Source organism: Triplophysa rosa, linkage group LG7 (genome assembly GCF_024868665.1).
Source record: "Triplophysa rosa linkage group LG7, Trosa_1v2, whole genome shotgun sequence".
NCBI lineage: Eukaryota > Metazoa > Chordata > Actinopteri > Cypriniformes > Nemacheilidae > Triplophysa > Triplophysa rosa.
Window position 1 is genome coordinate 15,034,664 of NC_079896.1, and position 24,066 is coordinate 15,058,729.

The window sequence follows — 24,066 nt, forward strand, 5'->3', positions numbered from 1 at the left end:
ACATGTGAATATTAGCCCCCGTCAGCTAATGACCGAGGGAGAGAAGACAATAACATTAGGCTACTGATGTTGATAAATCAACAACAAAAAGTCAAAATCTGGATAAAATGCATTGTATAATGGCTAAAACATCGTGTATATGATAAATTCGAAATGATTTTGGTTATTAATATATGCATGTTTGTGTTGTTTCTCACAAACAATATTAAAATGTAGAAAAAACATCTTTAGCATTATATAAAAGGAGGAGCGACAACAGTAAAGGACGAGAGAGAACCAGGCCTGGACTTTACGTTATGTTTTATTATGCATTTAACTTTTGTTTTGTTGTTTGTTTATTTTATTAAAGTTTTGTTGTTCAACGTTCGCCGGTTCCCTCCTCCTTCCTTGCTGTGAACATTGTTACACACACATATATATATATATATATATATTATCCTACAGAACCTTATATTTACTGAAGAACTGATTAGTGTGTCTGTGTTTAGTTTGGCTGCCTAGCTGTGCGTGCAAACAGTTTACGTCATCGAAAAAGAACATGGCGGCCTCCTTAGGTTAAAATGAGTATTACATTTAGGTTTTTTTTAAGAGCTGAAAATATTTGATGTGTTTCTAACGACAAATGCTAGTAGTGTAAGGCTATTACAACGCATTAAGCCATACATCTCTCTATACACCGGGTTCCCTTTAAACTAGTGGGCTCTTGTTTCTGTAGACCAATTGGTAAAGCACTGCACGGTTCAAGCTTCCAGAACACTAAAAAGTCATTTTGTATAAAAACTGCCAAATGCATAAATGTGAAATGCAGCACAGAAATGACACTCAGCCGCTTAAAAGATCTTGAAAAGAGCAGTGATGGGCCAACAGCAATGTAGGACTATCACTAAATCATTGCAAGTTAAATAAAGTCATGTGTTTTCATAACAGCTTTCTGGAGGGTACGACGGTTCATACATCTGGAAGCGAGTCAGGGACCCTTGTTCTTAATCCCTGTGTTTATAACTCCATATATTTCTCTTCTCAAATTCTGTGCTGATTTACCAGACCTCCTTTGTGAATGCAAGATGCTAATTTTAGCCACGGAGGCCCTTTAATTAACAATGTCATTCTTGATAAAAGCAGCGCAGGGAGGGAAAGAGGGTCAGAGACTCCAGAACGGAGCCAAGCCAGAGCATGAGAGTGATTCTGCTGACAGTATAAATTTAAATTACATGTACAGTAAACAACACTAGTGCAGACATATTGGTTTTTTGCTTAAAAGAGAGAGTATGTGGAACATAATATTGCAGTTCCCTGTTGAAAAAAAAAAGCATATGCTGGGTTAGGTATGTTTTGATGCTGGTTTGACCAGTTTAAACCAGCACAAACCAGCATCAAAACATACCAAACCAGCATATGCTGTTTTTTTCAACAGGGTTGTTTTCCTTTTTGGGATCTGCTCTGGGAACAAGAGGCATAAACACGTTGTTGCGGTGTTGACACAATACAATTTCAGCAGTCAAAACCAACAGCCGTAAATTTCATTATTCTCAATATTTACTAACATGCTATTAAACATAAAACTCTCTTTTATGCTTAATTTTAATGTCAGTAAATTATTACACAATAGACAAAGGCAGGTAGCATTCACACTGCAAGGTTCAAAGCACGAATCGTCCTTTTTTAACACAAATCTGATTTTTTTTCTACACGTTTACGGGTGTTTCTGAAACTATGGGCACTTTTAAGTCCCAGCAGTGAAATTTTAGATTTATGTCAAAATATATTCACAGTGTCATTACACACCTTGGCAAAAAATGATTAATGTGATTTAATATCAAATTATGAAGCATTTATAGGTCCAAACACCACTTTTTGTTCATGTCCCACAATTCTGGTGGTCACAATTTTAAGATACGTAAAATAAGCTAACTGAATTACAATTTGACATGATTACAAATATAATTGTATAATATACATATTAATTTACAGCATCTTTCATTTTTTTGCATTATTTACTGATCATTTTTGTGATTTTTGCAAGTAAATGTGCCTGTCCCACACTTTTGAGTCCTCACAATGAAAAAATGCTAGCAGCCAATTTGGTGTAGTTTAATAACATCATTGAATGTGCCCAAAAATCCCTCTTGGGAGTCATTAGTCAATGCATCAAACACACAAACCACACAAAAACCGGTTAGTTTGAGACCTGGCTACCTTGGAAGAGCCGTTGGAATACATATGTATCATATTTTCTGCTCCTTGTTTCACTTTGAGCTCAATGTCGGCCTGTTTTTTCAGAGCAGCTAACCGACTACTGTTTGTGGATGTCCGGGCTTCACTCTTGGGGGTGTCCGGGGTTAGCGGGTATTCTGACATGAAACAAACACAAACCAACATCAAACGAGTTATTAAAGCAGATGTAGAGGAGAAATTACAACAAATGTAAATGCACTGACAGGAAAATGCACAGGATTAGCAAAACCATAATTTATCCTTAAGGGAAAGTGTATAATGGTAAAAGCAGGAGATCTAACATGAGGAACATGTAGAAATAGCATTTTGTGAATGCTTTAAATAAAGGCTAATATTTTGTATGGGTTGTGAATTACTGAACATACTTTAATGTTTCAGTGCAATGAGGATCAGGCCGAAAGAGTTTTAAATAAAAGAGTTAACACAAATGGTATATTACACCAACTGCATGCTTTAAAATGTCACAAGTAGAACAATTGAAATCCCTTAGTAGCAACTTTTTAACAACGTATTCCTTTTAATTTCCGTTTAAGTTGTGCAATCTGGGTCTTTGATATCTATATTTCAAAGGTTTTTGCCAGCAGGTTTTGCAACTACAAACTGAAAACCTGATTAATTTCTCTGCAACATTTTACTTCAAGTCAAAATCACTACAGAACCTGTTAAAACATGCAGCCAAATAATAGGAGGGTGTTTATTTTTCTTTTGTTTAAAGTAAGCATTGTTGTGTAACAGAGTTGTGTATTAAACAGAAATGACAATGTTATAATGACACCCAGTGAAGGACGTGTGCAGGCAGGAAGAATGCAAATGTTCTCTCAAGTGACAGAGTCTGCCAGTTTCTCAAAGTCTCTGTGAAAACATCATCATGGAAAGACTTGGAAAAGGTTGAGCAAACACCAAAAGGAAAATAAACACCTCATGAGTAAAACTGACACAAGGTGAACACTGAACTGTCAATATAAAAAGTTGTTCATTTTGACCTGAATAAACACAAAAACAAATAATATTCAAACATTGGGATTCAAATAAGACCTTCAACATTTTAGAAGGTTAGTTGTTGAGGGCTAGGTAAATGATCACAGCTTTCTATCCCTTTACAGAAAGAATGTCAACACATTTTGTGATTTGCCCGCTCTGAAACACCCGCACACAAACATGTGGAATACTTGAAGCTTGTTTTACGATATGCTGAGGTTCAGAATGATGAGATCATCTGGTCATGCCCTGACAAGAACACAACCACAAATTATCCACCTGTAGTTGGTAAGGTGGAATCCCCGTTTCTGTTCCTCCCTCCCCATCTAATATAATTTATGCAATGTGTGTTACTAAAGACAACTACATATACATAATATGTACACATAAATGCCCACTGATGCCCATAATCAAAAATTCCAAAAATACAGGAGAAAGACTAGGTACAGTGCATCCGGAAAGTATTCACAGCGCTTCACTTTTTCCACATTTTGTTATGTTACAGCCTTATTCCAAAATGGATTAAATTCATTATTTTCCTCAAAATTCTACAAACAATACCCCATAATGACAACGTGAAAGTTTGTTTGAAATCAGTGGCTCTGGTTGGGCCACTCAAGGACATTCACAGAGTTGTCCTGTAGCCACTCCTTTGTTATCTTGGCTGTGTGCTTAGGATCATTGTCCTGTTGGAAGATGAACCTTCACCCCAGTCTGAGGTCCAGAGCGCTCTGTAGCAGGTTTTCAGCGAGGATGTCTCTGTACATTGCTGCATTCATCTTTCCCTCGATCCTGACTAGTCTCCCAGTTCCTGCCGCTGAAAAACATCCCCACAGCATGATGCTGCCACCACCATGCTTCACTGTAGGGATGGTATTGGCCAGGTGATGAGCGGTGCCTAGTTTCCTCCAGACATGACGCTTGCCATTCAGGCCAAAGAGTTCAATCTTTGTTTCATCAGATTCTGAGAGTCCTTCAGGTGCCTTTTGGCAAACTCCAGGCGGGCTGTCATGTGCCTTTTACTGAGGAGTGGCTTCCGACTGGCCACTCTGCCATACAGGCCTGATTGGTGGAGTGCTGCAGAGATGGTTGTTCTTCTGGAAGGTTCTCCTCTCTCCACTGAGACATGCTGGAGCTCTGTCAGAGTGACCATTGGGTTCTCGGTCACCTCCCTAACTAAGGTCCTTCTCCCCCGATCGCTCAGTTTGGCCGGGCGGCCAGCTCTAGGAAGAGTCCTGGTGGTTCCAAACTTCTTCCATTTACGGATGATGGAGGCCACTGTGCTCATTGGGACCTTCAATGTTGCAGAAATTTTTCTGTACCCTTCCCCAGATCTGTGCCTCGATACAATCCTGTCTTGGATGTCTACAGACAATTCCTTGTACTTCATGGCTTGGTTTGTGCTCTCACATGCACTGTTCTCTGTGGGACCTTATATAGACAGGTGTGTGCCTTTCCAAATCATGTCCAATCAACTGAATTTACAACAGGTGGACTCCTGTTGTAGAAGTTGTAGAAACATCTCAAGGAAGATCAGTGGAAATAGGATGCACCTGAGCTCAATTTTGAGTGTCATGGCAAAGGCTGTGAATACTTATGTACATGTGCTTTTTTCGTTTTTTATTTTTAATAAATTTGCAACGATTTCAAACAAACTTCTTTCATGTTGTCATTATGGGGTATTGTTTGTAGAATTTTGAGGAAAATAATGAATTTAATCCATTTTGGAATAAGGCTGTAACATAAAATGTGGAAAAAGTGAAGTGCTGTGAATACTTTCCGGATGCACTGTATGTACTGTACATGGATTTTTTGTAAATTATGCTAATTACATCTAGATTTAATTTAGCAGAAAATGAAACATCTCCTTTATCTTAAAGAGTGAGTCACTCATATATAAACACTTAAAGACTCCCTGATGAGTGATAGGCACTGAATCATGAATAATGACACAATAAGAATCACAATACTGGTCCCAATTCTGTTGAACTATTCCAGATGTTTTGCAGTTTTGTTCAAAATTAGAGGACGAAATTAGTTAAGAAAATAATAGTTATTGCATTCATTACACCTGCTGTCACACCAGAAAAGTGCTATATTGCCCAGGTCTAGTACCATATCCAAAAAACAACAGCCTCATAGAACATTTAGGACTATTTTGTCAGTGACAGACTTATAAACAAATACAATGCACAAAAATGCACTGACGGTCTACTATATTAATTTTGACTCTTAGCATCTTAACAACACCATAAGCTACATGTAGATAAAGAAAGGAGTCATCCATACCTACGAGCTCTTCTAAATCCTTTACCACTATGTGTGCATTTAGTTCTTGAAGTTCCTGGTGCAGTTCCTCCACCTTCTTGTTAGACTTCTTTAACATATTGTCCACATAAGCCAAACTCTTCTTATCTGTGGTCACCTTCCTCAAGTTCTCGGCTCCTTCTTTGATCTTCAGCTCTTTGCGAATCTCACGTTTGATCTGGTCCTTGATTTCGTCCAGCTTTTGTTGAACCATGGTGTCTGAAAGGTCCAGATTTTGACCGAGTCCCAGGCGTTCGGAAACCATCTGACCCCGAGCATCACTCTGGGGAGAAGGAGAGAGAGATAGATAGCAAACGTGTTTAAGTTTATCCAAAGCATTCGTAGGCATGGAATGCATTCTAGAATGCAGCATCATTGTCAAAATGCATTGTGATGACAGGTTATCAGAATAATTAGTGGTTTGCATTCTGAGAGTAATAATCTACACGGCAGTATGAAGAGAATTTACTTTCACACAAACAGTGGGGAGTGTGTGTGTGTGTGTGTGTGTATGATCCGCTTCGGGTTATATAACGGAATAAAGCACTACCTAATCAGCTTGAGAATGCCCGGAGATCTCGCAAGAACAATACAACAAACCAACCTTGCATATACACACAATCACAAAACAAAAGCAAAACAAGTGACATTGCGATCTCATATACATTTTTATAAATCACAGACAATGTTATATGTAGAATAACATTAGAAAAGTCCACAATTTAGTTCTAATTGACTATGTTCACATGCTTGGTTTATTTGTGCAGGATCACAACTCATCATCCCATATTTTATTACTGTAACAATAGACTATGCAGAGGTTGTGGACTGTGCTTCAAATAACCATTATCTGCCACCCTAACAGACTGGGCTAAGTTGTAAATTTTCTGCTGTGGTCAATGTTCATCTGTAATGTAATGATCATTTTCCTAATAATTATTTCAATTAATGCATTCACCAGCCAACGAAATATAAAAAAGTGGGAAGAGAAAAGCTTACTGACCAAGCTACATGTACACAAAGGTGGAAAAAAGGATCCTAACACATGTAACGTGTAAACACAAACAGCAAAACAAATTGTAGAATGTGCCACTGCCTCGCAATAAGCCCATGTAAATAAACTGATTTATTCACCAGGTGAAGTTGCAAACCTAAAAAACTACTAAAGTGTTAAGATAAAAAATGTTAAAGCAACGTAATCAAACAATCATTGTTTGCTATGTGAGAAACAGAATAGCATGTTTATATTTCATTTATGTGTAATATTAAACTGCACATGTCAAGATGACTTGCAATACATGGATGACCATTTGTTTTGAGCAGTTGTTAACATACTTTGGCAATCATACTAGCTAGGGTTGGGCCGATAGACATTGTCCATTGCCAATGGCTGACAGACATCACGATGTTGAGCCAGCATCGTGATTCCAACAAATGTTTCACTTTCGTCATGTGACTCTCTCTGCTCTGTGCTGCAAATCACAATGTAAACAAATATGAACAAGGCTAAGGTGCATATAAGCTTGCGCTGTACAGACTGCCCTGACTTTATAACTGTGAAGCTTGCGCTGTATAAAGACGACGCATAGTTTGCGCAGACTTGGCTCACTTTATAACTGTATAATGACGACGCGCGTCTGCGCAGCCCACCTTGAATAAATATGACACGCGTCTGCGCAGCTCGAGTTTTTCCAGAAAACAAATGTCTTTAAATAAATTAAGGTTATTGACCATTCCTGTGTGTTGCGAGTTTGTAAATAAAAAATAGAAAGAATTTTTTACAGATTTTTATTTAGAAATTCTCAAACTAAAGAACGAAAGAATCTAGCACTTTAGACTTATATACTAAAATATATAAAATATACTGTAGTGCATGCATAAAAGTCTTTTTAGTGTCACTCATGTACATAGTTTTCATTCATGAGCCTTTTTTACCCCAGTTCTCCGGGTGTATTTGAACTATTCACTCAAATGTGGTGGTGTCTGAAGCAGTTCCTGTCTAATTGCAAGAACAGGCCCACATCACACACGTTTCATTGTCAAAAATCATCCCAATGGCCTCTTCTGTTCTGTATCTGCTCTTTGCCATGTTTTGTTTGTTAATTTTACTAGAGCGCACCACGAAAACAGCAGCTCCGTAACTACCTGTTCATATTCTCCCCCTGCCGCTCTCCACGAAAACAGCAGCGATTGGCTGACAGAACGCAAGACATCACCGTAATATACCATTTATGTTCAAAAAGCACAGTTTGTCTACTTTTAGGAGCAATAAAAAAATTTTGATAGCACAAATGGTTGCAGAGTTATGGTAAAATGAATACCGTTTGGTAGAATGTGTCGGTGACGACAGGTCTGGTTTAAAAGGGATAAAGATCAGCCCGAGTTGTATGAGAAGACGCGTGTCTGCACAGCTCGCGTTGTATAAAGACGTGCCTCACGCTGCAGGGCGATGTCATCATCCATCACAATGTTTCACTGTAGACATCGTCCGATGCCAATTTGGTAGACATCACTCAACCCAAATACTAGCCAATCAGAATACAGAACACTGTGCAATTATCAGTGATAATCTTGTGACTGTATCATTAAATCAGTGTTCTTAAATGGATCACCCAAATATTTCAGACATGTTTCAATAGTTTAAGAAAAAAAAGGAATTGGACATATTACTTTTCTTTCATTAAAGAACTAAACATGAGGTTCATGTTGTTCCAAACTCCTTTTTTATTTTGAATGATTATTAATTAGAGACACACAGACACTAAATTTCTCCATTTAGCCGATTATTCAGAGTGCTATCAGCCAATACAGATTATGAAGATTAAATTAATACTTTTTATTAATTCATGTAATGACTAATATCAAACATCAAACTAGTAGGGCTCTACACTGCGACCACTTCAGTCGCATTTGCGACTGGAAATTAGTTTGTGCGACTGTGAAAAAATATGTAGGTGCACTGGCGTGACTGGCCCCCAAGGGCTGAATGATTTTGAAAAATAATTTTGACCAATATTGCAATTGCGATTTAATATGCCATTATTTTTTAAGCACCTTATCTTCTGTATTATGAAAATCAATAAATCATGGTAACCTACGCAATATTAGACAGATTAACCATAAACTAAATGCCAGGCTTAAAGGGGTCATATGAGATGGCTAAAACAAATATTATCGTTTGTTTTAGATGTAATGCAATGTGTATACATGATTTAAGGTTCAAAAACATCCACATACCGTGCATGTTTGTACAGTTAGGGCCATAAATATTTGGACAGAGGCACATTTTTTGTTATTTTAGCTGTGTATCAATATGTTTCGAGTTACAGTTTTATAATAGATATTGTCTTAAAGTGCACACTCTCAGCTTTATTTAGAGTGTATTCACATCCAGATTATCTGAAGGATTTAGGAATTACAGCTCTTTAATATGAAGCGCCCCCCTTTTTCAAGGGACCAAAAGTAATGGGACAGTTGAATAAAAACGTTGTGAAGGTGTTTTTCTTCATCATGGAGAGGATAATGTCATCATCCACCACTTTGATCTCATATGGACGCCTAGGATTGTTTTGTTACTGAGCTCAGCGGTGTGTTTTTTCCCCCCAGAATGTCCCAAATTGTTGATTTCGCCGCTCTTAATGTTCCTGGCATCTTTTTGACAGATGTGTAGTGTTTTTAAAATCTAACTATGGTCTGTTTCACTTGCATGGCGATCTCCCTGAACCGCATGATGTGGGTTCACAGCAACAGCTTCCAAATGCAAACACCACATGTAGAATCAACTCCAGACCTTTAACATGCTTCATTTACGAAGAAATTATTTAAGGAAAAGCCCATACATGTGAATAAAACAGCTTTTTATTCAACTGTCCCATTACTTTTGGTCCCTTGAAAAAGGGGGGCGCTTCATATTAAAGAGCTGTAATTCCTAAATCCTTCAGCTAATCTGGATGTGAATACACTCTAAATAAATCTGAGAGTGTGCACTTTAAGACAATATCTATTATAAAACTGTAACTCGAAAACATATTGATACACAGCTAAAATAACAAAAAATGTGCCTCTGTCCAAATATTTATGGCCCTAACTGTATCTCCACTTTGCCCCGCCTCTCTGAAACGCGCAGATTTTTTACAAAGCTCATCGCTCTGAAAAGCGAGGTGTGCTATGGCCAGTTAACCAATGCGTAGTGATTGGACGAATACTGCAAGCGTGTGACTACTACATACTAATTTCATACTAATTTCTAGCCATGTAAACATGTAATAATTATCATGACAAAGCACTGACAAATAAGTTTGGTGAAACTTGGAAAACGCAGGATGCACCGCATTCTCACCATCTCCTGTTGCTCACAGTCGTAAGTTATATTTGCGGATGACACGATAGAGCATCATCCGCGCTCGCAGCTCTTGCTTGTGAATCCAGGGTCCAAGCACAAAAACGTGTAAACCAATGAACAAGTGACATTTTTAGTCATAGGAATAAACAGTTTTTAAGCGTAAAGCACCGCAACAGCGAAGTGACATTCCCCAAATGACAGTTTGGGAACCACATACTGTGAAAGCTGGAGTCGAAAAGCGGAGTAAGCCAATATGGACCGACCGCCCACTATACAGTATATGATAAATATTCCCAACGAGTTATTACAGAAACAATTTATTAAAGTATTGTTTTTGTCGTCTTTGTCCCACCACTTTTCATATGTTGCGACACTGTTTGGTTGAGAATTGGCTGCGTCTGATCTTCCTCTTTTGTTAAAGGACCCATTGCATGAAAGTCAAATTTTTTCTGTGTTGAAGTGCTATAATCGGGTCCCCGGTGCATCTAGCAACCCGGAAAACGTGAAAAACAAGTTCCCAGTACCTTTGTTATGGTAAGCCTTTCTCTGCAAGAACTTGTTGTGAGAAATCGAGCCGTTCAGATTTCACTCCTGATGTGACGTAGACGCAGGCTCTTATTATAATATTACCACCCCTTAATCTACACAATTCCACCCACAGCGCTGCCGCCATTGTTGTTTTCACAAGCGACAATGGTGTACGTGACGCCATGGCTAAAGTTCGTGGAGAACATGCAATGTAGTCCTAACCTCAGAAGAGACAGGAGTGGATTTATTTTATTTTTAGTGGAAATCCCTCAGAAACCATAAGTAAAAACCTGCTTGTTTGCACGAATCACTTCAAGCCGGAATGCTTTATCAACCTGGGACAGTACAAGCAGGATTAGCTTCAAAGTTGTTCCTCAAGAGGGATCGAGACCAACTGAACGAGACAAAGCTGCCGATGTCAACAGTCTGAATTGACATACATGTACCGTATATATAGGAGGATAATGTTAGCATACGATAGCGAAGGGAGCCAAGTCAGTCACAGGCTAAATAGAACATTCAAAGCCAGTGGTAAACTTACTCTATATTTATATGTTATTTGGCAAATGGGCACTTGGAGTTTAGCTGTATGTATGTTAATACATTATGTGCGTTAATATGTTCAGCTGCGGCAAGCTGTTTCTTTTGCTAATGAACAGTGGCGAATACTGCGGTTAGTTTCCTTTTAAACATCTCAAATCATTCGTCCTTAGGCTGAAAAATCTGTCACAGCATACTAGTTATGCTCTCACGTTGTGTGTGTAACGTTATAACTTGTCAACTGTAACTCATTATCAGTTAAAGAGACATGCACCAAAACGGGTTGCTGTGAGCATAGCTGTTTTTGACGAGGCAAAAAGGGTTTTGTTTACACAGCCATTGAGTGTTTTTAAGCAAAATATGTTCCAGACATTTCATCAAGACCTTAATAAATCACACCAACTTGTTGAAAGTGAAAATGAGTCCTTTAAGAGGTGGCTGTGACAAAGGCAAGACACAAAGTTCAAAAGAGACTAATGTGCAAACTGATTTCATCGTTTGTAAATTAACTTAAAAATAAACTATTAAAATAAACTTAGCGCAGTGATATTAAACTGTAATGTGGTTGACAGATCTGGAACTACTTTATAGTAGGGATGGGCGATATGGCCCTAAAACTCTATCACGATAATTCCTGGTATTTGTTGCGATAACGATAAAAATGACGATATATCCATAACGCCATCCACTGCTGTTTTTTGCATCATGTGATAGTAGCTGCATGTAGTCTAGACCCTCAGAAAAACAAATATTATCAAAAAGTAAAACTTACCCCAAATCAAACAGCTCCTAAAATATACCTACAGTATTTTTGTAAATAGAAAATATAATAGTGAGATTCGACTTCAAAAGGTTGTAGTAAAGAAAAGTTAAATGAACTAAAGCTCAATAAACACATCATGTCATACCTAAAAGTGTATTCTATAGTTAGGTGGAAACGATCAATCGCATCACGCTGTCAATCACTCTCTCTTGAACTGTGTGAACCTTCTCTTCTCACAGCAACATACACTGAATCTGTCTATGACTCGCGCTACAGAAAGAGAACATAAAAAAGCAGATAAAAGAAATCTAATTAAATAATCCATGCTTTTATACGCTCATAAACTTATTTAAAATAACGTAATACAAACTCGCATTTGTACTTATGTAAACAGGCAGCAGTGCTGTGCACGCTGTGTCGCTATGAAAGCACATGTGGGCGCGAGCTGCGCACGGGGCACTCCGTTCATCCTGTATATAACAGGCAAGAAATCATATTAAACAATTTGCAAACGCGCGCATAACATCTATCGAATGTTAAAAGAAATACTTTTAGCCAAAATAAATGTTGTGATGTAACGTATTATGACTATCATAGAATACTTAACAAACGAATTAAATAAAACGAAAGTGAAACTAAACATGAACTCGGATGCATCTACAGTGCCAACCTAAATGAGATTTAGAGCTCGTCTTTTAGTGCAAACTCTTTCTAAGCTTCATGTACACCCTCCGCTATACCCATTTTCGCTTCACATATGAGCTGTGAATGGGTCTCGCAAAGAAATACGTCATCAACTAGAATTTATCGTTTATATCGCGGGAAGACTAATTCCTATCGTGTGGGGAATTTTTACCGGTATATAGCAAACGATATAATATGGCCCATCCCTACTTTATAGGCGTGCGCTTCCTGAAAAACAATGCACACCCTTAGAATGTTCGCCAGCCAATCACAATGAAGTATTCAACAGCCCCCTTGGTACAATCAATAATAACCAATAAGCTTAGTTTATCATGTTTTACCATACTTTGTGAATGTTATAGGGTGCCAAATTAATGTCTATTTTTTACTTCAATTGTCTGTGCTCCTAAATGTTTAAATTAAGGAGCACAAGTGCTCCTAAAAAAATAAGTTACCGTAGAGACCTGAACTAGCGACATTTAAAAAAAAAAACATTTTCTATACACAAGAGCACAAATTTATTTATTATAAAAAAAAATTTAAGATTTGTTTTTGCCGTTTTGGCCTTTAATTGCACAACTATTTGTTAGAGAAGGCAGGAAGCGAAGTGGGAGAGAGAAGGGGGTGGGTTCGAGAAAGGACCACGAGACAGGAATCGAACCCGGGTCGCCCAATGCACAACCGCACCACATGTCGGAGCACTGCCCACTAGGCTATCGGCTGTTCTCTTTTGATTGACAACATATATCGGCCCTGATTGTCCTCTGTTTTTAATAGTGTGAAAATTTGCTTTTATTGACCGATACAGATTACTGGCCGATATATCAGTGCATCTCTAATATTATTAATTGTCAAGTTACATAAAGATTCAAGGACAGTTTTTCTTCTTCAATGAAATAAAATTAAGCATCGACTTTTGGGTACATTAGGTTACGACTTCATTTAAAGTTAATTTAAAAATCCTTTTCAACAGCAGGTCGGTTTAGTGCACAGTCTTCTTAGTACAGAAGTGTGGCCTAGAGTTCTCAAGAGTTCACACAAACAAGCCTGCGCAGTGAATGAGGAGACCCCTTCTGAAGAAGATTTATGGGCATATAGCAAACATGGGGTTTGGCATTCAGAGTGCGTGTTATCAGCAGGGTGGGGTCAGCACACACAGATCACTCACTAAGGAGTCCAACTGCTTCAAATCAGCTGCATGTGGCCACACAGAGCGAAAAAAGCCATGCTGGGTGATTTTAACTAGAGGCTTCCTGACAAAAAGGGTAATATAAACCTCCGGAAGGTCACCACAGGCTTTAAAGTGCTACAGTCCATAAACAGTAAAGCTACAGTATTTAGTTTACAGTGTAAAAATCACACGACAAAACATATTGCACAGTATTGTGATACTTCACCTAACTATAACTGCAACTAGGTATTTTCATAACAATAATTACTTTGTTTAATTTTTCAATATATTTTTTCAGCAAAAGAAGACTATCAGAGCACATCTGAATAAAAGATTTGTGAATGAAAGAATACAAAATGGCGTTTCCAAACCTGTCACTGTTATGTCGACTGTTTGGATATATAAACATGAACACAGTTCGTCTGTAAATTAGCGCATGATTACATAGATAGAGGCTATGCGCTGTGTTGTAGCCAATGTTACTGCTCTTTCACGTGTGTGTTGTGATTTTGTCAGACGGTGACAGAAACAGAATCAGACTGACAACAGAAACAGAAAATATGCAATGAGAACAGCTTTTTTGGGCAACAAGCTGTATTAAAGGGCACACATTTTGCAAAATTCACTTTTATAATGTGTTAAAACATTAATACGTGTCCACAGTGTCTGTAAACAAGCAGTCTAAACAGAAAAAAATGTGCTCACTCCTTTTTTAATAATTTGCGTAATTCAAAAACCCTGTTGGTAAAAGCAAAGATTTGAATTCTGCCGTTAATGTCGTCACTCACCGGCAAAGCCCGCCCAGCAGTGGTGACGATCTGCCATATTTGCTTAGACACAGCCCCATGTGGGAAGTACAACAGTCGCCATTGTTAGATCGTCACTGGAGCTACACAAAGTCTGCGCCACGGAGGCACTACAGTTGTTCTGTATTAGGATGTACCGACCAGCATAACTGTCTCCATAGACTCCCGCAAGCTGAGTTATAGAGAACAGCAAGGTTAAATTTCATTTATGAAGGCAATGTCCCACTGAGAATCGGTAAAGTATTTCACGTTTCCGCCAATCATTTCACGCCGGACTGCTTCACAAATGGGGCCAGTACAACGCTGGACTTTCAACGAGGTTGCTACTGAAACCGGGAGCAATACCAACACTTCGTGCCCAGTCCTCATATCCAGCAGAAGCAGTATCACACATCATATTGTTGCTGATTAGTCTTTCAAAATTGCCACTCTTAATGGGCTTGTTATCGCGCTATATTTTTAATAGGGCTGCACTAGGGCTGTCACGATTATTAAATTTGATTGACAATTAATTGTCTAATAAATCATTGCGATTTATGACGATTAATTGTCTGTTTTGGGGCTTTGGCGATTATGACGATTAATTGTCTGTTTTTGAGCTTTGACATTTAATTCTCATTCATTTTTGATTCAGCGATTGAAATGACCATATTGTTCTGAATACAAGACTATGTTTTTTTCTTGGAAATACATCGGAAAAAATTGGGTCATCATATATTTAAGGTTTAGGCTTTTACCTGTCAATAATACAACCACCAAATATTTGTAAATGAAGTAAATTGATCAGGTGTGAATTGAAGCCACCATTAAAATATTATCAGTCATAGAAAAGCTTCTAGTCTGTTTTTTTCTCACTTGCAAGACTATAGTAAAATTTTACTTGTGTGTTAATGAAATTTTGGTGGACTGGTTTTCACACTGAGATTTGCTTAAATAATATTAAATTGTACTGCAGGTAATTTGTATATGTTTTAGTTATTTTTAAAGTGATTGTGTTGTGGTGGTACATTTTACAAGTATTACCATGCTTTAGTAACAATATATACACTAAAATATGCAATATGCAGATACACTACAGCTCCCCCTAGTGTCTTCTATAGAGATGTGCGATACTTGCGATGATCTGAAATCATCGCGATGAGGTCAAACAATCGCGATGAGACGATTATTTAATAATCGTGACAGCCCTAGCTGCAACTAACGATTATTTTGATAATCGTTTAGTTGGCCGATTATTTTTTCGATTAATCGGATAAAATGTAATTACATATTTTGCTTATAATAAGTAAATCAGATATGGGAAAAGTATACACAACTTAACTCATTAGCCTTCTCCCAAAATGTTGTGAATGTCTCCATAATTAACACACCTGGTGAGTTGATTCATGTGTCATATTGGAAGCAACTGACAATAGTCTCTCCCAAATGTGGGAGCGAGGGGAGGGTCGGCCAAGGAAATCATTTTTTTGTGCCATGAAAAGTGAGATATTTGTCATTCAAATGTAGTGAAGTACAGTAAAAAGTAAACAGAAAAAGTAATAGCCTACTTAAGTACAAATACTCAAAAAGTGTACTTAAGTACAGTACTCAAGTAAATGCACTTCGTTACCCACCTCTGAACTAAATAAACCCCCAAATCAGGGTATTTAGCCTATTATGTACTTTGCAAAGTGCAAACGCCACAAAATTGGGTTTTACTAATATAATCTTTAATTTTGTCATTTAAAACACCTCTCCCCTTTCAAACTGCGCGGCTTGAAGAGATACATGCAGAACACGTCGGACTTTAAAACTGCGCACCTCGCGCTGCACGGAGACGCACGCACCGAGAGACACGTCTGACTTTAAAACTGCGTACCTCGCGCTGCACAGAGAGACACGTGTGACTTTCAAACTGCGCACCTCGCGCTGCACGGAGAGACGCATGCACCGAGAGACACGTCTGACTTTAAAACTGCGTACCTCGCGCTGCACAGAGAGACACGTGTGACTTTCGAACAGCGCACCTCTCGCTGCACGGAGAGACGCATGCACCGAGAGACACGTCTGACTTTAAAACTGCGTACCTCGCGTTGCACGGAGACACGTGTGACTTTCAAACTGCGCACCTCGCGCTGCACGGAGAGAACGCATGCACCGAGAGACGCGTCTGACTTTAAAACTGCGCAACTTGTGCCGCACAGAGACGCATCCACGGAGAGACATGTCTGACTTTAAAACTGCGTACCTCGCGCTGCACGGAGAGACACGTGTGACTTTCAAACTGCGAACCTCCTGCAGCCCGGAGAGACACGTGTGACTTTAAAACGGCGCATCTCGCGCTGCATGAAGAGACGCATCCACGGAGAACCACGTCTGACATTTAAAACTGCGCAGCTCATGCTGCACGGAGAGACACATCTAAAACGGTAATTTTAAAACGGAAGAAGACGCGCTTGATTTGTAACTGCGCAGCTCGCAAGTGACGTCACAGACCAACTAATCGATAATGAAATTCGTTGACAACGAATTTCATTATCGATTATTATCAATTTTATCGATTAGTTGTTGCAGCCCTAATTTTTAATGTTGCTAACAATAGAAGTACAGCGTCTAACTGTATTTATTGATGCTGCCCTCACATGCTGTCGGGCTTATCGTAAACAATACGTAAAGTAAGTGTGACAGTACATGATAGAACAACGTTGAAAGCGTAGTATAACTGTAGTAACGCTAAATTATACCTGCTCGACCTCCATGCAGCATTTATTCTCTGGCTCTGTAGTCATTTTACTGCAATTCCCACACAAGCACCTGCACAGCGATTTATACATTATCATGACGGACCATGCTAATGCTTATCGATCACTTGAAGAACGTTAATTTCATAATAACTGCAAAATTACAACTAACCATTCGGAAACATCGTGTTCCATTCTTAAGGTTGTCACTTCTTGTGTCTCTCCATCAGTGTCAGACTCCGGTTCGTACATATAGGGCTGAACACCACTAACAATTACTGACATTTTGATGTTTTGTTTTGTCCGGTACGCATCAGCACGAGTTCCTGAAACTCCGCCCTCCTCTGGAGAGGGGGCTGGGACGAAAAGCTCATTAACATTTAAAGAGATACAAGCAAAATCGGTGCGTTTTTACACACACTCAAACACGGGCAACTTCAACATTCTATAATAAATGATCCGCTGGGTATTTTGAGCTAAAACATCACATACACACTCTGGGGACACCAGAGACTTATTTCACATCTAGTAAAACCATTCGAACAACCTCTCCTTTAAAATACAGAATGTTCAGAGAACAGAAGCGAAACGAGTCTGAAATTGCAACTCAAACTATGAATGACGATGACGTCACGAATGTGTTAATTAGCGTGTGACATCACCAAACACCACAGTTTTCACAAATTCCCCACCATTGTAATCCGATGTTTACGGTTCTTTTTTTTTATATCTATATGATTTTTATCTGTATGCATGCATTGAACTGAATCGAAAATCGAGAATCGAATCGAATCAAATCAAGAGCTTGAGAATCGAAATTGAATCAAATCGGAACGTCTGAATCGACACCCAGCCCTAACAAACACTACTGTAAAAACACAAGACACAAATTTGACCACATTGAGTGATCAATACATACATGCACACAATAAACCAATATCTATCAAAAATCACCTTATAAAAGAAACCTGTTTTCACGTGTTTACATGCATATCAATAAACCAGCTACGCAGAAAACAGCGTTTACATGGAAATTTGAGACTTGCCAGGTTTCTCGCGTACAGTGACGTCACCATTGATAGTCTGTCTAGTAATTAAAAATGCCACGGTAAATCAGTCAGAATCTGTATATTTATATATTTTCTCGTGTCCGCAGTATCTGCAAATGCAACAATAGTTTTTCATTTTGCCGTTTCCACATCAACTGCATGATTCGAGAGCGGACTTTTATGTGTTATTTTACTGTTACTTCCGTTTGGGAATTTTACTATTGCGCTGTTAGACATGCGCACATAAACAAAACTGAGAGAAAACCGGTAAAGGCGTTTACATGCAGAGCGAAATCGGAGTAATGGGCAAAACACTACCTCTGCCGAGCGGGTTTTGCTTACGCAGTTTATGAGCTTTTCCCGATAAAAAATATATATATTTTACGCGTTTACATGACCTTATTCATTATCTGCTTATTAAGCATAATCGGAGTAAGACTGTGCATGTAAACGCACTTATTGTAAACCAGATATCAATATAAGACTGTAACCTCTAAAAACAGTCTCTGTGTTATTTCTTGGGACAGCACGTTTTGTGTTACTTTTAACACCGACGTGTGTTGAAAGTAACACATAATATGATAAATAAATAGCATCCATGAACATCCATTTTAAGAGTGTATTATTCCTACTTCTATTAAAACGTAAAACCAGTTTCTTACCAAAATATGGACAATTCCAGCCGCACACACAGATACCAACATTTTTCAGTCTTAACAGGAAACCTCCCCCCCCTCAAACTTCAGTCCAGACCAACCTGCATTCCCACTCAAAAGGTAAAATGATAATGAACCATAAAGATCTTCCAACAAGGGCAGCCTTGTGGAAATCAGTACAGCATGTACAGCTAGTTTTGGCAGCAGCAAGTCTCATTTCAGCTAAGCTTGATGTTGGATAAGCAGTTAGTTAAGCTGCAGCTGAATGACGGCGACTCTAACGAAGGCCAAATACACCAGACACGCTGCAATTCCAGCTGCCTTAAGACTTCCTTCAGATCAGTTCTTCACATGTAGACGTCTTTGTAATTCTCATACTGCAAGTACAGACTAGGGCTGCAGCTATCGATTCTTTTACTAATCGAGTATTCTACTGATTTTTCCATCGATTAATCGGGTATTCGGATAATAAGTACTTTTTCTTTATTAAAAAGCAATACTAAATATACAAGAGAAAATAAGACGGGTCTCTTAAAATGAGAAAAACAACTAATTTGTTTCCTTTTTAGAACAACTAGTTTTTATTGCTGAAATAGCATACATTAATATCTGTGAAAACTAAACCCATTTAGTACATTCCATTGCCATATTAAATTCAAAATGCAATATAATACAAATATATAAATAAGAAACATGAATAAAAATGGAAATAATCATTTCAAACAATAGCCTATGACTTTTATTTTGGCAGGTTGTCAGAAGACGCTTATTTTTTAGTATGTCTGTTTCTTCACTCAAACAATAACATGTTTGTGAAATAAACTCTCAGCGCAACTCTGGAGGTGAAGTTCATGTCCTCATTCAGCGCAGACGCAGACAAATTCATGAGCATCACGCGTGTAGCACGTTAAACTGTGCAGTTCATTCACTCAGACACGCAGACCAGACAGATGAAATGTGTAAATAACAGGATTCGGTGTCCACTAGTCCGCATCTAGTTTGATGGACTCAATGCAGCCGGAAAACAAGTTTCACTCGTAAAATAGACTAAAACTAAGTAAAATATCAGTTCACCATTTCAATAAGCTATTAGGGCTGTGACGGTGGCAGTTTTTTACCACCGCGGTGGTAATAGACAAATCGACCGCGGTGGTGCGGTGGTTGGTGAAATATACACTGCGTTCCAAATTATTATGCAAATTGGATTTAAGTGTCGTAAACATTTAATTTTATATTGTTCAATTAAACTTATGGATGGTATTGTGTCTCAGTGCTCTTTGGATCACTGAAATCAATCTCAGACACCTGTGATAAGTAGTTTGCCAGGTGAGCCCAATTAAAGGAAAACTACTTAAGAAGGACGTTCCACATTATTAAGCAGGCCACAGGTTTCAAGCAATATGGGAAAGAAAAAGGATCTGTCTGCTGCCGAAAAGCGTCAAATAGTGCAATGTCTTGGACAAGGTATGAAAACATTAGATATTTCACGAAAACTTAAGCGAGATCATCGTACTGTGAAGAGATTTGTGGCTGATTCAGAGCACAGAAGGGTTCGTGCAGATAAAGGCAGAATGAGGAAGGTTTCTTCCAGACAAATTCATCGGATTAAGAGAGCAGCTGCAAAAATGCCATTGCAAAGCAGCAAACAGGTATTTGAAGCTGCTGGTGCCTCGGGAGTCCCGAAAACCTCAAGGTGTAGGATCCTCCAGATGCTTGCAGTTGTGCATAAACCTACTATTCGGCCACCCCTAACCAATGCTCACAAGCAGAAACGGTTGCAGTGGGCCCACACATACATGAAGACTAATTTTCAAACAGTCTTGTTTACTGATGAGTGCCGTGCAACCCTGGATGGTCCAGATGGATGGAGTAGTGGATGGTTGGTGGATGGCCACCATGTCCCAACAAGGCTGCGACGTCAGCAAGGAGGTGGCGGAGTCATGTTTTGGGCTGGAATCATGGGGAGACAGCTGGTGGGCCCCTTTAGGGTCCCTGAAGGTGTGAAAATGAACTCTGCAAGGTATGTAGAGTTTCTGACTGAGCACTTTCTTCCATGGTACAAAAAGAAGAACCATGCCTTCCGTAGCAAAATCATCTTCATGCATGACAATGCACCATCTCATGCTGCAAAGAATACCTCTGTGTCATTGGCTGCTATGGGCATAAAAGGAGAGAAACTCATGGTGTGGCCACCATCCTCCCCTGACCTCAACCCTATTGAGAACCTTTGGAGCATCCTCAAGCGAAAGATCTATGATGGTGGGAGGCAGTTAGCATCAAAACAGCAGCTCTGGGAGGCTATTCTGACATCCTGCAAAGAAATTCAATCAGAAACTATCCAAAAACTCACAAGTTCAATGGATGCAAGAATTGTGAAGGTGATATCAAAGAAGGGGTCCTATGTTAACATGTAACTTGCCCTGTTAGGATGTTTTTGATTGAAATAGCTTTTGATTTCAGTAAATATGACCTCCTAATGCTGCAAATTCAACAAATGACCATTTTCAGTTTTTTACAACCTATGAAATGTTTTCAAACTCTGTTGTGCATAATAATTTGGAACAGTGCATTTTGAGTTTTTCATTTTTTAAATAAATACTGTTGTCAGTGGGAGGTTTGTTCAATAAAATTCCAAATGTACCCTAACTGTTGATTACTTGAAAATTATACTGACTGTCATTTGCATCGACAAATTAGGAAAACCAGAGAAAGATATCATTTGCATAATAATTTGGAACGCAGTGTTATAATTTTATATAATATTTATATTTTATTTTGCGTGTAGCAACCACATGACAGTGGAAGAGAAATATAGACCTTATTTAAATACTTGAAATTGTTAAATAATTGAAATATGATATCTGAAATAAATGAGGATGAAACATCCGTCAATGTTTAACGCGCAAATCCATCAGTGAAACGGCACACTACAGCATATAAAACATTTAAATAAACATCAGTAAATAATGAAAACTTAAATGATAAAAGAAAGCTAAATACTAAATAAAAAAGCTCTTGTTGCAGTAACTTCAGTCATTGGCGTATTAACCCTTACAGTCCTTAACAATTCCATTTGAAACAAACTGTTTAAACTACATTGGCTTTCCTATTCAGATTGCCATAAAAACTTTACTTTTTCCGACTCGTTGATGTGAAACTTACTTGTTGACATTGTCCAGATTAAAATGTGTACAGCTGCACTAAATGCGCGTTCAGAAGATGTGCACAGGAGCGCAAATGAAAGATGTCTCTCCGCAACCGCGGCAAAACCTGCGCGCGCTCCGACACTAAGCAAGCGGGTCATAGCCAGTTTTGATTTTACGTATCTGTTCATTTCACAACAAGATCCATTGCAAAACCCGCAGAATAACCTGGGTTTTGCCGTGCAGGCCGCGCTCGAACGCACCAACGGAAACGTATGCCAATAATTTCTGTTAATTTAAAATCTTTTAAATAAAACCATCCACACCTGAAAGGCTACAACTAGCAATCGTTATCGCAACTCTCATATTTATTACACCTATATTTGTCAGAGTGACGTGCACTACCGCCGGTGGCAGTTCGCCACCCTCATGGCACTTTACCATCGCTGTGGTGCGGTTGTTACGGCAACCGTCACAGCCCTATAAGCTATCAGTTATTTATCAGCATGAGAAATACGTGTGAGCGTGTGAACATACTTAAATGCGTGTGTCTCACGGTGAATGCATGAGACTTGAGAGCCCTGTAACATGAATAGTTTAACGGACTGTGCGTCAGTAATACCGGTCCGTGGGGAAACGCCGTGCTCCGTGTGTACTGTAGTTAATCAGAATCAGAATCAGAAGAGCTTTATTGCCAAGTGTGCTTGCACACACAAGGAATTTTCTTTGGTGTTGGAAGCTTCTAGTACAGACATTCAACACAATGACAATACAATATAATACGATTTACAGTCTAAAAGATTCTAAATTGTGCATATATAAAATAAAGACTATTTTACAGAAAATGGGGGATAATAACATATAAGAGACATTGTACAGGGTAGTATATAGTAGAATAAACATATTAACAGATTGTATGTACACTTGTGCAAATGGATAATTTAGTAAGTAGAGGTAGTGTTATATACATGTATACATAAGATGTAGATATAATAAGGCACTATAGTGCACACTATAGGAGTAGTGGAAGTGGAATATTGCTCTTAAGGAGCAGTTATCTGTTTAGGAGGGAGATTGCCTGGGGGAAGAAGCTGCTTCTGTGTCTGGAAGTCCTGGTGTTTGGTGCTCTAAAGCGCCGGCCAGAGGGCAGCAGATCAAAGAGTTTGTGTGCTGGGTGTGTGGAGTCAATGATGATTTTTCTTGCCCTGTTTTTCACTCTGGAATCGTACAGGTCCTGAAGTGTGGGCAGAGGAGCACCAATAATTTTCTCAGCACTACGAACTGTCCGTTGTAGTCTTCGTAGGTCTGATTTGGTGGCCGAGCCATACCAAACAGTAATTGAAGTGCACAGAACAGATTCGATGACCACTGAGTAGAACTGGGTCAGTAGCTCCTGTGGTAGGTTGAACTTCCTCAATTGACGGAGGAAGTATAACCTCTGCTGGGCCTTCTTTACAATGGAGTCTATGTGGGACTCCCACTTCAGGTCCTGAGAGATGGTGGAGCCCAGGAACCTGAATGACTCCACAGTATCCACAGTGCTGTCCAGGATGGTGAGGGGAGGAAGTGATGGAGGGTTCCTTCTGAAATCCACTATCATCTCCACTGTCTTGAATGCATTCAGCTCTAGGTTGTTTTGACTACACCAGGCAGCCAGCTGAGCAACCTCCTTTCTGTAGGCAGATTCATCACCGTCTTGAATAAGGCCAATGACTGTGGTGTCATCTGCAAACTTCAGGAGTTTGACAGAAGGGTCTGTAGAGGTGCATTCGTTTGTGTAGAGTGAATATAGCAGTGGAGAAAGAACACATCCTTGAGGAGCTCCGGTGCTGATGGTACATGTGCTGGATTTAAATTTTCCCAACCTCACTAGCTGCTGCCTGTTCGACAGGAAGTTAATAATCCACTGACAGGTAGAGGTTGGCACAGAGAGCTGGGTAAGCTTGGGCAGGAGGAGGTCTGGGATTATGGTGTTGAAGGCCGAGCTGAAGTCTACAAACAGGATCCTGACGTAAGTCCCTGGTCTGTCTAGGTGTTGTAGGATGTAATGCAGTCCCATGTTTACTGCATCGTCCACAGACCTGTTTGCTCGGTAAGCAAACTGGAGGGGATCAAGAAGTGGTCTGGTGATGTCCTTCAGGTGG

The 24,066-nt window shown here is 39.1% G+C and overlaps 1 protein-coding gene across 1 annotated transcript in view; it reads right to left on the reverse strand.

Moving 5' to 3' along the window:
- pkn2b (protein kinase N2b) overlaps positions 1–24,066 on the reverse strand; it is a 75,108-nt gene that overhangs the window by 16,553 nt on the left and 34,489 nt on the right. The window contains exons 2-3 of the mRNA XM_057337823.1: positions 5,503–5,803; positions 2,197–2,351 (exon numbers count right to left, since the gene is read on the reverse strand). Of these exons, the coding sequence (XP_057193806.1) occupies positions 2,197–2,351; positions 5,503–5,803 (456 nt within the window). The remainder of the gene's footprint in view (positions 1–2,196; positions 2,352–5,502; positions 5,804–24,066) is intronic.